At 38.3% G+C, this 15,842-nt stretch overlaps 1 protein-coding gene across 1 annotated transcript in view; it reads left to right on the forward strand.

Moving 5' to 3' along the window:
* Positions 1-2,538: 2,538 nt before the first annotated feature.
* TTC39C (tetratricopeptide repeat domain 39C) overlaps positions 2,539-15,842 on the forward strand; it is a 51,611-nt gene continuing 38,307 nt past the window's right edge. The window contains exon 1 of the mRNA XM_088130647.1: positions 2,539-2,938. Within this exon, the coding sequence (XP_087986773.1) occupies positions 2,802-2,938 (137 nt within the window). The 5' untranslated portion in view covers positions 2,539-2,801. The remainder of the gene's footprint in view (positions 2,939-15,842) is intronic.

Raw genomic sequence — 15,842 nt, forward strand, 5'->3', positions numbered from 1 at the left:
AACTGGTGGGACCACAAAACCAAGTAATAGAAAATGAAGAAGCTAAAGTGCTCTGGGACTTTAGAATTCAAACAGACCAGCACCTGCCACACAACACCCCAGACTTAACAATTGTTGATAAAAAAGACAAAAAAAGTCTGGTTAGTGGACATTACAATACCTGGAGACAACAGAATAGAAGAGAAAGAACTGGGGAAAATCACAAAATACAAAGACCTTCAAATAGAAGTAGAATGACTGTGGCAAAGGAAAGCAAAGATAGTACCAATAGTTATAGGCGCCTTGGGTGCAATCCCAAAATGTCTGGAGCACCACTTGAAGACCATCGGCATTGACAAAATCACCATCAGTCAATTGCAAAAGGCAGCTTTACTTGGAACACCTTCTATCCTGTGACAATACTTTTAACACCATCAAACAACAACTGCCTATCCCAGGTCCTTGGGAAGGACTCGATAGGTGGATAAAAATGCCAAATCGTCTAAACATCTGGCTGACTATGCGACCAACAATAATGAAAATGTATTAAATTTATACATCACCTAACACCCAGCAACTCTGGACACTTGTGCAGTGATAGAAAATTGGTACCAAAGTTAAAAGAACCAAGACTGCTGCTGGCAGTTATGTAGAAACACAGTTTAATCTGAATGTCTGAAGCCTCTCCCACGTGTTATCAAAACAGTAACTAAATGCAGATGCCTATATGCATATTTGCCACTTTTGATTTCCACACCTCTTTTTGCTTTTGTTACCTGATACAGAGAACTTAAGAACTCAAAATAATGTACCTCTTCCGTGACCTGAATTTGGCCTAATAGCAGTATTGTCCCAATCTGTTATGTAAGTCTCTGAAGAAGCAAACATTGCGACAAATGTCATGCATGGGAGATATTTATCAATATGAATTTTGCAAACAGAGATATTACTATTTGCTTTCATTGAAATGTTCTGGGCCAGTTCTATGATCCTGTAGAGAATAAATAATGTGATAAATATTAAAATGCCAGTGTTGGGTTCCCAATTTGAGTGAAGAAGGCAGAAAGGTCTGCAGGGGTGTCAAAAAAATCAAGATGGCACCTGTGCCCTCTGTAGTTGTAACCCTGCCCTTTTTAATATATGCACTTTAAAAGAGGTGGGGCTTCAATTGCACAGTTGTGGCTGCCATCTTGACTTTTTTGACACCCCACAGCAGACACCTCTGGAAGACCAGCAAGGAATAAGAAAATTATTGGAAAATGAAACCATGAGTGAATTCAACACATGGCTTGCTTGACCATAGTCTATGGGACATAGCACAATTGGCTGGGGTTGCAAAACACAATAAAGTATTAGTAACTGTTTACAAATCATAACATCTGAATTCTCACAGCATGCTATGGGAGAAACAAGCACACTAACTATGGCTTAGTGGAAACCGTGAGCCCATTTTTTAGAATTTATCTCTCTTAGCAGGCTAAAAATAAACTCTTAACTTACACATTTTGAGATGATTCATACTTTATTTAGAGCTGACAACAACCACATGAAGAAATGTCTGACATGGGAAGAAATGAAAAGCATTTGAGATTAATTTTACAGTATCTGAGACCCTGCAAGCCCTTTCAGGAATGTTTGGAATATTTTTAGAGCATTGATTGTTCTTTTTTAAATTTGTAAATAAATAGGTTTTTAAAAAGCTCTTGCAGAAAGGGGACCTTTTTAAAATGTTGATCTAGCTTTAAACAACCACCTCTTTGTCACTGAATATCAAAACCAAACTATTCATTATCTAAAAGAGGTTTTGTTTTGATTAAAAATAGTAATAAAATGACCAATGAGCAACCTATTTAAGACGCCGACTTAAAATGTTAACGGTCTGCGGGATGAACCTGACCGCTATTCTGACCGATAAAGGCATCGGGCATCCACAATAATACTGTAAAGCCTCCATGCGGCAGATTTCGAAAAAAAATCCCAGCCACAAAGCCCAGCATTTCTCAACTTCCAGCCGCTCCTTCCCAAAGTCAGAACGAGGTGTCCTACGTTGCGCATGAAGCAGGTGAAATCCCCAGCGAATTCAATGGGACTCGGTCACAGGTAAGCGTGGGAGGTTACAGCTTCGGTTCCCATCAACGAGGCATTAGATACACCGCCAGCACGCCCGGCGGCATCATCGTAGCGAACACCGGTTTAGACGTAACTCCAAGGCTCACAGCAGAAAACTAACATTATATCGAAACTTCGGACGTGGCTCATCTAACAGACCCGATATATCTCATACTGCGCTGCCTTAAATGGACCTTTACTGTAGTCACCTTTCTTTGTGCTTTTAGTAGGCCGTTTCGTTCCGCCCATCTTATACTGAAAAATCTCCTTTATTCCCCCAAGGAAAAGCAACCGGGAGCGCACAATAGGGTCCCGCCCAAGATTTCTCCCCGAGGAAACGAGAGCAGTCGCCCTGGAGCACGAAGCCAACCCGGCGCTCAGGGCAGCCGCTTCAGAGCCGGCAGCGCGCAGGCTCACGCACTCCTGCGCAGGCGCCCTGGTAGCCGTAGCGGTAGCGGCAGCCGCCGGCCGTGGCTCGGAGGGCTGCGCGGTCTCTCCTCAGCGGCTGGGCTTCTTGCCGCGGCTGCGGGAGACGGAAGAGCGGTTAGCCGTGGAGCGGCGGGCCGTGCCCGAAAGAGCGGGAAGGCGCGAGCCGCCCAGCCGGCTTCGACGCCGGGGTGGCTTGTTCTGCTCTAGTGCCACCCGAGCGGCGGAGCGCCGCGCCGCGCCGCGGGCAGGAGCCTGCTGGGTGGGTCTCCCACCTGCGGACTACCATGGCCGGGTCCGAGCAGGACGGCGGCACCGGAGAGGCGCCGCTGCCCTTCGAGGACTCCGAGCTAGCGCTGGCTGGAATCAATATGCTGCTCAACAACGGATTCCGGGAATCCGACCAGCTCTTCAGGAAATACAGGTACTCGCTCTCTTCCTTGCAGGGCAGAATTTTTCAGCCGGGGCTGATGGACTGTCGGATGGGTGGGCCGCCTGTTTTCAAGGCCGGCGTGTCATTGTGAAATTCACCCCTCCCGCCGCAATGAGAGCGTCGCTGAGCAAGTGCAGAGTGCTGCTCTCCCAGCGCTAGACCGAAGCGCCGTTATGTAAAAAAGGCCTTTGTCTTAGGGCCGCTCAGTCTTTATTTGTCGAGGGTAGGAACTGGTACTGTAATGTAGCCCTCACGAAGGTCTCTGCCGCCGGACCTGTGTCTTTTGAGATCGTCTCTGCGACTGCCTTCCAGAAACCCTGCGCTTGATCCTCTTTCTGTTGTTGTTTTAGGAGCACTTCCTCTTCAGACTCTCTTACTGTACTCCTGCTTGGTTGCTCTGGTTATTGAGACCCTTCACGTCTCCGCATACACCTTCACTGGAGCAGCTTTTAATTCAAATTTTTTAATTAATAGCAGTCCTTCTAAGCGTTTCGCCCTTCCTGTATAAACTCAGTATGCATCTGGATGCGAAACCTAGAATAGGACTTCTAAATGAAAGGGAATGTTTTCTTTATGACTATTGTCACAGCATAGAAAAGATCACACATTGTCTTCAGTAACTGTCATTACCGTATTTTGTACTATCTTGGCACCAATAATCTCATTATTCATGTTGCAATGAAATTATATAGTCAAATAATTGTATCTTGTGACGGATTGTGGTTGTAGGCCACTTCTGTCACAGCTTCAGTTCCCCTGTTTTATGCTCTAAATCTCTCTTTATATTTTAAATTGCTCAAAACATTTATGCCCAGATGTGTGCTCATCTGGAAAGAAAAGAAACAATTCTGCATGTACTTGAAAATACTCCTAGCAGTGCTTGTTGGCATGGCCAGCAGGTGAGTAGCACTCCGAGTGGGAACTTGGTAATATTTGGGGGGGGGCACACTTGTCCCTTTCAATAGAGTTCATAATTTGTACCTGGCATTAAAAACAAGTTCTAGGACAGAATATTCATTTCAGTAAAGATATGGTAGAATTTGCTTCTATCCAGAAATACATTAGAAATCATCTCTCTTGCAGTGCTTCTGTGAAAATTTAATTCCTTTAACCAGGCTTTTTAAAATGCACCTCTAGAGTGAGTAAAGGTCATATAAATACAGCTTTTTAATAAAATGTGTTCATTGTTATGTTTTATAGCCATTCAGAGAAGTACTAGAGTCCTTTAGTACAGCAGAGGCATCGCTTTTCTGCAGTTGTCTGTAAGTGGAATTAAAATGATAGTTCCACACAGCATTTAAATAACACATTGTTATTCTGAAGTGGCCTTCCCCATGGCTGAAATTTGCTCAACAGTTACTAGCAAAAGTTCCTTCCAGTAGTACTTATAAATCTTGCTTTTAAACTACTTCGAATGTGACAGGAATAATCCCCAGTTTATAAGTGTCTCTTTTAGAAGGTTTAATTACCAGTGTTCTCTTATATTTTTCTATTAATTTTATTTTATGTATTAAAACAACTTTTTCAAAGAGCCAGGAATTCTGAAAAGCCATAATAGTACTTTGCCTGTTTACATTAGAGCATCAGTTGAGTCGAAAAAAAGTCACAAATGAGAGATGAGACAAAATAACTCGCTCTAGAATGCCATGACTTTTTAAAGAAAATAGTCACATGGAACTTCCATTGGGAAAAAAAGATAATGGGCAAAAGTTGGGGAAAAGATATGAACAGTCTGATGCCCCATATTTCTCTATATGTCACATTACTTCTTTTCCTCACAAAATTCTCTTTCCTTCCTGCTAATTGTTTGTGCCCTCTCTGTAGCTGCTATCCTATGCTGTGCTACTTCCTTTTTTTTTTTTTGGACACACAAAAAAAGTTGGTGTTGACTCCTGGTGACTGCCTGGACTAGTCCCTGCAGTTTTCTTGGTGAGATTCCAACAGTGGTTTGCCATTGCCTCCTTCCTAGGTCTGAGAGAGCATGACTGGCCCAAGGTCACCCAGCTGGCTTCGTGCTTAAGGCGGGACCAGAACTCCCGGTCTCCTGGTTTCTAGTCTGGCGTTTTAACCATTACACCAAACCTCCTTACATATTTGCAATGTTACTGCCTATTTAAGAGTTGTTTCAAGAAAAAAATTACTGAGAAAATTACTGCTCCTTTTCATTAAAAGATTTAAACTTTTAGAAAAGAAATATATGAACAGTAGTTTTAAATTAAGTGAAATAGAATAATACTTCAGGGTACCATTGCTAATAAAATTCCAAATATCACAGGAAAAAACAAGGTACATATCAGGCTTATGCTTTATATTTATGTTGCATAGTTTCTATGCATTCCCAAATGTTCTTGCTTTTTCTTCATATGCTTAAAATACAGTTTTATGCCCCCGCTGCAAGAAGACCAGTAAATGGAAATGCTCTGCTGTTGTTTTTCTTTGGATTCTACTGAAACGCCTTCTCTCTGGGAAACCGTTAATTCTCCTCACTGTAGCTGCTGGCACTTCTGCTTCACTTGCCCATAAATGAATGCAACAGTCATTCTTGCCATGAATTATTGCAGCAAGCGTTGTATGAATTTCTCTATGACTGTATATACTTACCTTCCTATTGTCATCCATTTTTCCTTCTCATCCTGCCAACAGTGGTTTGGTGACTAGACAGAGGTGTCCTATACCACATTGAAGTTGTTTTCAGTAATGAAAAGAGTTGTATTTGGTCATGTCTGAATTCACCCTTCTGTAGGCTAGTTAATGTCCACTTGGAGGACTTAGTGATGTTAAAACTGGTCATCATTAATCCTGTTTTTCCAGAGTTCTTGTTTCTGTTCATAGTTTGCTCTTTGGAGGTCATTTCAGGGAAGCAACTTTTTGATATCAGATTGCCTCTTATCAGTATCATTTTTTCCTTCTCCCAACATGGTTAACCACCTGGAATTTCTTTCTTTCTTTCCATTTATTTTCTCAGTTTTAAATACTATTTAGTGGTATGCTAGTATTCTCCTTTCTCTGCATTTCTAGAGCAGCCTTTCCCAACCAGCTACCTCCAGGAGTCAAGCTGGCTAAGACTTCTAGAACTGTACTCAGCATATCTACAGAGCACCAAGCTGTGGAAGACTGCTCTAAAGCACTGAGAGTTAGGCTCCTAAATGTCTTAGTGTCTAATAGCTTGCTTTCTAGACAGAAATCTGTTGAGTATCTTCCAACCATGGTTGCATTTCCTACAGTTTTTTCAAGTTGAGACATAGGAACACAAAAGGTTCTTCTGAGTTGCAAATAGCTTAGTTGCAGTGGAAAAATAACTGTCCCAAGATTCATTTTAAACTTCCTTTGTTTACCATTAATCAACCCTAGACTTAGCTGATGATTATTCTCTCCCAGTTATATAACAAGGGACTTATTATGTTGCTCCTGGTATTGTTAATCTTAACATATACCTTTGCAGTGAAAAGTGGTTTACACATTCTTCTTCAGTGCATCTTATTTGCAATCTTATTTGGTGCTCCCATGACATTCTTGGACAAGGAAACGTATGATCAGCTGTTTCCTACTGCACAAACTGCCATGTCATTTTGACTTCATTGATCCCATTCCTGCCCTCCCCCCAACTTGTCCTTTGTTTTTATTAGTGTGTGTGTGTGTGTGTCTGTGTGTGTATCTTCAATTTCCTCTTTCCATGTTCACATACAAGGTGCAGAACATATTGATGTATTTTGTTCTATTGATGAAAAAGAAGCTTAAATACAAATACCATGTATCTTGTTAATGAGAGCATTTCTCTGCTTTCTGCAATTATTTGCTGGAAGAGTACTGTCATCTTCTATTACATTTTTTTTCCAGTTCAGTAGAGCAGATTATTTTCTTAGCTTTTTCCCTTCCCTATTTCTCTTTTTCAAGATAACTTTTTGTCTGTGCAGTCAAAGTACACGTGATATATATCTTGAAATGCAGATAAGTTTGCAGCACCCAACCAATCTTGATTAATTTCATAAAGCTTTAAATCATCAGAACTGCTTGGTATATAGATGGGAGACTACTAGGAAATACCAGAGCTGTACCCTAGATTGGGAAATTGAAAAAAAAAATCACAGAAGATGAAAAATGACCTGGGTATGTCCATGAAGCCCCCAGAATCAACCTCAAATTGAAGGAGATTTTATGTTTTATATACTTAGGATGTAAAAGAAATCCAGTAAAGGTGGGAGATCCACCAGTAAGGACTCTCTCATGGCATGGATGCCATTTTGAAAACATTTCTAGAAAAAGTTGTATCTTTTCAGAAGTTACATATAAATTAAGATTTTCTTGGGTCTTTTTTAAATCATAGGAAATGTGACATAATAATGTTGATATAGTCATTGCAATGCTAATAACACTGATTGGCAGCATATAGATTTATTTATTTATTATGTATTTATTTATTTAACAATACCTGGAATCAGTGGTGTGCTGGAGCTGGCTCATACCAGCTCACAATAACTAATTGTTAAATTTTCTGGAGTTTTGCAAACCAGTTAAGAGCAGAGCTGAACTGTGATGCCTAGCGCACAGATCAGTTGTTCAGTGGCTAGTGATGTGGCACAGTGGTGACAATGAGGCCAGCACAGCCAGTTGCTAAACATTTACCAGCCAACCACTGCCTGCAACCAACTTCATTCCAAAGGACTCTGGGTGACATACAGTAACAAAAAAGAAAAATAAGCCCAACATAACAGTAAAATAACAGTCAGAAAACTAAGTAGGATGCCCTCAATCAATCGGCTGGTGTCAACATTTGTTGAAATAAAACAAATAAAATGTTAGAAAGTAAGATCATACATATTTCTGGGGAGACAGTATTTCATAAAGTGGAAATATCGCAGAGAAGGCCTGCTGCCTTGTCCATACCAATGTACCTCATGAGGAAAGGAAATTTCCCTCTCCCTGAGATCTGGGAAGCCCCCACCATTTAACCTTCCAGAAGGCTTTAAAAAGCTGGCTTTTCCCCTAAACGTTGGGATAAGGCGAGGCTGGAGCCCAGCAGCTGTGATTGTTTATATATTGAGGAGTGTTGTTTTAGGGCACTGGGAGTTGGGGGTTTTCTTGATGTTGGTTTTTATTGTTTCTTTTATGTTTTTATTGCTATTGTTGTGAGCTGCCCAGAATTATGGCACATACGTTTGGTGGCCATATAAGTCTCTTAAATAAATAAATAAATAAACTTCAGTAGACCTCCTCTAGATGTCGGACTGAATGTCAGCCCCACTAGGTAGACCGGGCCACAAACTACAGAATCTTGCAAATCTCTCCCCCCGCCCCTCACCGCCAACTGCTTATACCTCAGTGAATCAGGGAGGCATCTACCTGAGCTGCATCCAAATATTAGCTTGTTTTTCAGGCCTTAAAAAAAATCTCGTCCCCCACTGCATAGGTAATGGTTCCTGCATATCTCTGTCAAGGTCATCCTCCTTACTTTCTGCACTGAACAAGCAGATTCAGTTCTGGCAAGGCATTACCTGAAATATCCCAGTCCTGCTCTAATCAGCCCTTTGAATTGTGTCCTGAAACCTACTAGCCACCACTGCAGCATCTTTAATATAGGAGTTATTCTGTACTGGTGGGGTTCACCCTCTACCTAGAGTACATTTAGGTAGTGATCAGAGCATGAGTTAGGGAATGTAACATGTAACTATCATCAACCTATAGATTCCTACTTTAATACACATGCACAATAACCTAGATGACATCAATTCATACTTTCTGACATGCATTTTTGCATTTTCATTTATTATTAAATCTACATCTTCACATTCTTGCATGCATTCATCTGCTCTATACCACAAGTTCACACTACCTTTATTCACATATTACATACTTCCTCTTTCTTTTAGTTTCACCAATAAAGAAGCATCTCATTCTGTCACTTCATTTGTTGCATCATGCTTTTTATTTATTTATTAAATTTCAAAGGTGGGCCAACTCCCAAATGGTTCTGGGCAGCTTACATAATTAAAAGGAAAAAAGAAAAAGAAAAAACAGTAACAAGAGAAAAGGACATGTATCCCCTGACAAAATCACCAATTGCAAAAAACTCTCAGTTGTTCAACAAACAACCTAACCCCAGGCCTGGGAGCAAAACCAAGTTTTCCCAGACTTGCAAATTCCTTATGGGGTGGGAGCAGTGTGTGTGTTATATAATTTACTCTATTTTATATTGTAAGTTCCAGTTTTCCATATGCCATAGTTGTCGACAGATGCTTTGACAATGTTTCTTCCCTTGAACTCATGCTCCTTTCTTCTAATTTTTGGCTGCCTAAAACAGGTAATGTTCCCATTGACTAGGTAACCTACCATCTAAAATACAACCTGTACGAAGAGGGACCATAATGCTTTCTAAAGGAGCACTTTTAGTGGTATTTGGCCTTGAGGCCTCCATCTCAGTGCTCAGGAGGCTGGGGGTCACTATGTTAGTCTGGTTAGCACCCTTTCTGTTTCTTCTCTTTGTCCAAGCAGGATTCATAGGCTGGGGCCAGAGTATTTCATATTGTATAGTTTCTTTGACAGCTTTGATTATCCTTGTTTCTGCCAAGGAGTCAGTATACACATCTTCTTGCTTACTTACATCCAGCAAATAGAACCAAAGTAGAATACTATGAAAGTATTGGCTGTTGATTTGTTCTAAATTAGTGAGTCATAACTGTCAAAATATAATGATTATTTAAGCGAAAAATAAGCACTCGGTAAATATAGAAAATGGTGCAATTTATAGTAGTAAGGTAGCAGTAGTGATACAAATGATCATTATTCTCATTGAATAAATTTTGCTTTTTCTTTCATTTTAGATTATCATTTTGGAATAGACCTACCTGAACTAGAAATTTTATTATTTTTTTGAATAGTAAATTATACTTGCAGAGCAATACTACCACCCAAGAGGGCTCTGATAAAAGTCACTCCAAGAAATCCAGCTGTGCCAAAGAAATTGAAGGTAGAGAGATTTTACATCTCTCCCATCTGAGATTCTTTAAAAGATAAATTTCCCTCCCTCTGCATTATTAGCAAGAAGTTATTTTGATTAATTCAAGGGTTGTTTTACATTTTTTTCCAGAGCACAAGATGTTTTTAGTTTTGTTCATCCCCATTTTTTTCATTCTACAGTGTCAGCAGTGTAGGGAAGGAAAAGTGACAGAAGAGAAATTTACATGGGGAGCAGGGGGAGAAACATATGTCAGATTTCTCCAGCTGAAGATGGAATTCCCTATTGAATCTTGAAGAAAGTAATTTAATGTCCTGACATCCAAGGACAGTATGCCAGGAGCTGTAAGATTGCTCCACAGTTCTTTGGAGTGGATAGGACCAGAAGGGATAGGTACAGAAATAAAATTACTCTTTACAACAATTGTATCAGGATGACTACAGCTAGACCAAATATGAGCTGGGTAGCAAGCCATATTTCTGTTCACTTTTTGCATGCTAATTGGAGACGCTCTCCAGCAATGCCAGTAATCATGCATTAGAAGAGTAAGGAGGACATTGAGCTGTGCTCCCCAGCAAGAATAGTCTGGGCCAATATGTATTTTATAAGTTGGGGTAGACTTGGTTTTACAAGTTGCCAACTACTACTGTTTGGCATAACTTCCACATGTTATGACATCAATAGAATATTGATATTTGGTAACTTTGGCTAAACATGGAACCTGAGTAGAGATTTCAGAAATTTAAATGTTTGACAGAACACTCTTGGTCTATAACAACAAATTAATGCATCTTAAAGGCTAATATAGACTTTCCCAATCTGTTACTTCCAAATGTGTTGACCTTCAGCTATAATCTCCTAGTCAGTACAGCTTTTGTTTATGTTGTCTGGGGATGCTAGGAGTCATAATCCAGAATATATGGAGGGCACTGTTTAGGGAAGGCTGGATTGATAGATATTATAGGGCGAAATGTTTGAAGACCAAAGACCATTCCATCTGACACATACAGATGGTTTTATAGATTGGACTTTTACTTTTCAGTCATTAACTGCATCAACTGTAGGTTAGTTCAATTTTTGTGGTAATTCCCAAACTTTATTACAATGCCTACATCATTAGACTAAATTTTCTCAGTAGGTGGTGACCTTATCTGGGCTCAGAAGCTAATCAGGTTAATTCATAGATGGAAACCATCAGGAAATTTGGGGGGCTGTAGGCTAGACTGGGAAGTTGAAAAACATTCTGGAAGAAGCAATGGAACATTTGAAATTGTGACATCTTGTTGCAAGTTGCTAATGTTTTAGTATTTGGGGAGACCTATTTTCTCCCCAAACAGCAAGGCTATGAGGTAGGTTGGGTTAAAAGAGAGAAAGTGACTGGTTCAAAGTTACCCAGTGAGTTTCTGTGGCTGAGAATGTATTAGAACATGGGTCTCCCCACTCCTAATCCAACACCTTAATCACTATACCATACTGGGTCTCCAGTTTATTAAAACTGTCCAATATTTTAATATTTCAGCATGACTTATATAAACATGTCTATTTTCTCCCCCATCAATTCCCTTTTGAGAAGTGAATTACAGTACTCAGTATAGAATTGGGTTTTTTTAGTCGGTAAATCCCATTATGAGGATTTCTAGTTCAAAGGAATTGAGCCTTATCTAGGAAAGAGTACTGAGAGAAAACTGTGAAAAGAGCTAGGAAAAGATAATATTAAGATGAACTGTAGAAATTTTCTGGTAGCTTTGGAAAATAACGGAGAGGAGCATTCAAAAAGATAATTGGGCCTAAGTTCTGGAAAATATTAGTGAAGTTACAGAATGCTAAGGACTCAATGTATTGATGATTACAAATACTCTGAAGTTCTGTTGGAAGGGGAAATTGTGAACAACAAGAACTAATAAACTCCAAAACTTAATTTCTTTGGTTAAATAGTAGATAGTTGAAAGGAACAAGAGTGGACACTGGTAATCAGTAGTCAATGCATCCTAATGTCATTAGCTCCTTTAAAGACTGATCTCTGTATGTTCACAGTGGTATGACTGATCCTTTCTTGTTCCTCAATACCCTATGGCTCTGACAGTGTTTGAATTGTATTAGCACAGTTGGAGAGAGAAACTGTATTCAGCTTAATGCTGCTAAAATGTAAACTAACTGTCCACATAATCAGAAGCAATTTGACTGAGAAATGGTTGAAAACAGTAGTTTACTATTTTTTACTTCCTTCTGCCCCTCACTCCCTTGTCTAGGCAATGTCTACCTTTTTTTCTTGTCCCTTAATGAATGGAGTAATTCAAGAAAATAGAAGGGGGGTTACTTTACCTCATTGTATGAACTATGATTTCAATTATTCTGAAATGTTAAAAACTTAAGTAAAGGCATTTAGTACAAGCTACATTCATTGCCACACTTTTATTTTTGGGGGCAGAGCCTCACATGTAAACAAAGATGGCTGTCACCAGATGGTGAAGGAGGGATGCCGAATATATACAAATAAACAAATGGGAGGATCAGCTTTATCTTGTAGTTTTATATCCTACTTCTTGACCACAGTCCTGAAGTAGCTTACAATATTGATAAATTTTATTTATTTATTTGATAAATTAAATTAATTAAATATTTATTAAATTGTAAACAAAATTAGAATAAAAAGTCAGTCCTGTAGCATCTGGAGAATCATAGGTTGCCCACTTCTTTTGGAGGGGAAATTAGGGACAGTCCAGCTCAGATATGAGCTAAGGTTTTGTTTATTATTTCCTAAGTTGAGATATAGCTAGAGATTTTTAAATTGTCATGAATTTGTCCAGTATGCTAATAAATATTCTTCCACCTACATGTACTTATAGACCTGATTCTGATATGTCTATTGCTTGACCTTTTTCTCCCAGCAAACTTTGAGAGTATCCTCAACTTAACATATTAGCTCCACACCTACTAGATCCAGTTTGCATGTTTGCAATCTACTTCCATGCTATAACATGTCAAGAGAATATTCAAATATCAAGCGCATTTTTTTCTCCCTCCACCCTGTCCTGTCCTGACCTGTCCTTTTTATCTAACATCTAACAACATTTCAGATTATATTGTGACTCTTAAATTGTCTTAATGGCTTTTGATTTTTTTCCCTCAGATAATTTACACAGGTGACATTAGCTGTCTCAGAAAACATAAGCAGAACTTTGTAAGTGTTTGGATGGGACACCATCAGGAAATCCTAGAAGTGTAGACTGGAAAGTTAAAAAAAAAACCAACCCTCCTAGAAAAAGGAATAGGAAACCACTTGTATTGTTGCCAAGAAAAACAACATGGGGCTAAGCTTGATTCAAGGGACTTGACTCCAAAATGTATGCCTTTACTCCAACATGTAGCCAAAATATGTTGTGGATTATGTTTTGTAATTTATGGAACAATTTTGTTGTGATAGTATTTGCTATTCAAATTGGAAAACTGAGCTTTCACATTTGCCCAGTTGTAAGTAAACTTGAAATACAGCATTCTGCCTAGCTTGTTTAAAATGCACAATCTAATACATTTATACCTAAATATAGTCAACTTATGCATATAAATATGCATGGGTTTGTAGATGCATTTGAAGCTGTGGAGAATGACCTTTCAGACTGGTTTTATTCTTGTTGATTATTGTGTGCTCTAATTAATCACTGGGAAAAACCTGTTCTTTCTTGCAGCTAGTTATAATCTGTGTGATTCCTTGTGGACTAGATGTTACAAAGGAAACTTAATATTTCTTTACTTTGGGGCAACTTAAGGTTTTGTTAAGGTCTGAGCAGTCCTCCAAGTCCCTCACAGGAAATCAAAATTATTTGCCAGCCTATGCTGAAAAATAATAAATATTAAAATCCATCAAACAATTGTGAGAAGCGGTAGTGGCAGTGAATGTATCAATTTTAATTTTTAATATGATAAATATTGATAACTATAACCCATACAAATAAAAGATTATTTGTCTTTTGGGGTCCTCTATAATTTTTAAAAGTGGGAAGGGGTACCGAGAGACAAAAGTTTAAGAAATACTGTTTTACAGTAAAGTAGTTTTTTCCTTTTTTCATTAACTGGTATATAAGTATACTTTAGTTAAGATGCTATTGTAGTCCAGGTTAAACATGGACTTGTATTTTATCTGTTTTCAAATAGTAGCTTCATTTTGAGCTTCCGGTGAGGAAATGGCTAACTGACCTCCCACAGAGTAGCAGGAGACATTATGGCCAAAAATGGTGAAAGACTGCTGAAATTTCACTGGAGAAAGTTCACTCCAGACAGCTGTTTTACATGAGTAGATGGTAGGAACCAAGATTTTTGCAGCCACTTGCAATCAGCTGGGAGTTGTGGGATTTCATCAAGCTTATAGCATTCATGGACTCAAGGTTTGACCGAACCTCACTTCTTAATAATTTTGGATTTTACTTTAAATTAAAAAAAAAATTTTTTTTAAGATTGAGAAACTTCAGAACCACAAGTTTTATCATATTCACTGGGTGAGTTTTTTCTTCAATCATTTAAGAAAGAAGATTACAGTTTTTAGGTTTTGTAAAAATTTTCTTTTTTGGAGTATGCAGCTAAAGTGTGATTAGAGTGCTGATTTTAGAAAGTTTTAAACAGATTAAGGGTTTAGATGGACTTGAATTAAGACTTTGAAAATTAAAAGAATCCTTCCCATGGGAAACTTTCTATGTTTACATCTGAATAACTGATAAGATGACTTTGAAGGTTGTTCACTAGAGGCACCAGAAGGAAATGAATGGATCCGTTGAGAGTGGTCTATGATTTTTGGTGCAGAAAATAATTTTAAAGTTATTTGCTATGATAGATGAACTGAATGGTGTTATGGAAGAGGAACAAGTTTTACCGAATAAAGCTGAAATTGATCTATATGTGGATTTAAAAACGTATAAGCAGATGGAAAAAGATGAAAGAAGTGGATACACAAAGAGATGAACTGTTGGAGATACAAGGGAAACTGACTGATGTTTTAATAATTAAAAAAGACATACAGATACTAAACCAGAAGAGGGATGTGGATAACCCTTTTATGTTGGATTTACAAAAGGAATTTGTTAAAGTTGTTAACGATTTGGGAGAAGACACAGTGAGAATAGGAAGAGTGATGTGAATAACCTCTTCATACTGGATTTACAAAAGGGGCGTGTTAAAGTTGCCAACAATTGTGTGAGAAGAAACAAAGAGTATAAAAAGAAAATAGATATTTGGATATTATCTGAGTGGACTAAAGATTGTGCTGAGAAAGGGGAAAGAATACAGATTCGGTTTATTTCATCAAGGTTAAAATAGATGGATTGCTATTTCTGTTAATGTTTAATGGCTTTATGTGGACTAGAACTGGATGATGATGTTTTAAAAGTTTTGTTTATTTAAAGAAATGAGAGGGGTGATTTGTTTAAATAGAAAATGAGAAATAAATGTAAAAGAAAGGATTCAAAGTGGGTTTATTAGATACAGTTTGCAATAGTTATATTGTTACTTTTTAACCCTTAATGGACTTATGCTGATTAAGATGGAGTGATGAGGTTTTAAAGATTTGTTTATACGGAATGGTGTGGGATATAGCATGAAGAGTGGGTTGGTTGTATTTTAAGAGATGGTAATAAGCCATTAATGTTAACTACTTGCTGGGGATGAAGAGGGGAGTTTCTTCTTTTTTCTTTCCTTTTTTTTTCCTGTACTTTAAAATTTTTTTCTTTATCTTTTTGTATTTTATATCTTCTGTAGCTTATATTAGTATTAACTGTATAATGTAATTCTTAATAAAATTGTTATTTAAAAAATTAAATAGTAGCTTCATTTCAGTCTCCAAAATAATAAAATAAGGGGACTGATTATTTGTAGAGTATTGTGAGGATATGAGAGGAAATAATTGCAGTGAATTGAAATACTATTGTGAAGGTTGTACTTTGCTGTTTCTGTGCC

This window comes from Python bivittatus, unplaced genomic scaffold, assembly GCF_059951505.1.
Source record: "Python bivittatus isolate LINGU-HERP-01145 unplaced genomic scaffold, Pbiv_v1 ctg000840_np1212, whole genome shotgun sequence".
Taxonomy (NCBI): domain Eukaryota; kingdom Metazoa; phylum Chordata; class Lepidosauria; order Squamata; family Pythonidae; genus Python; species Python bivittatus.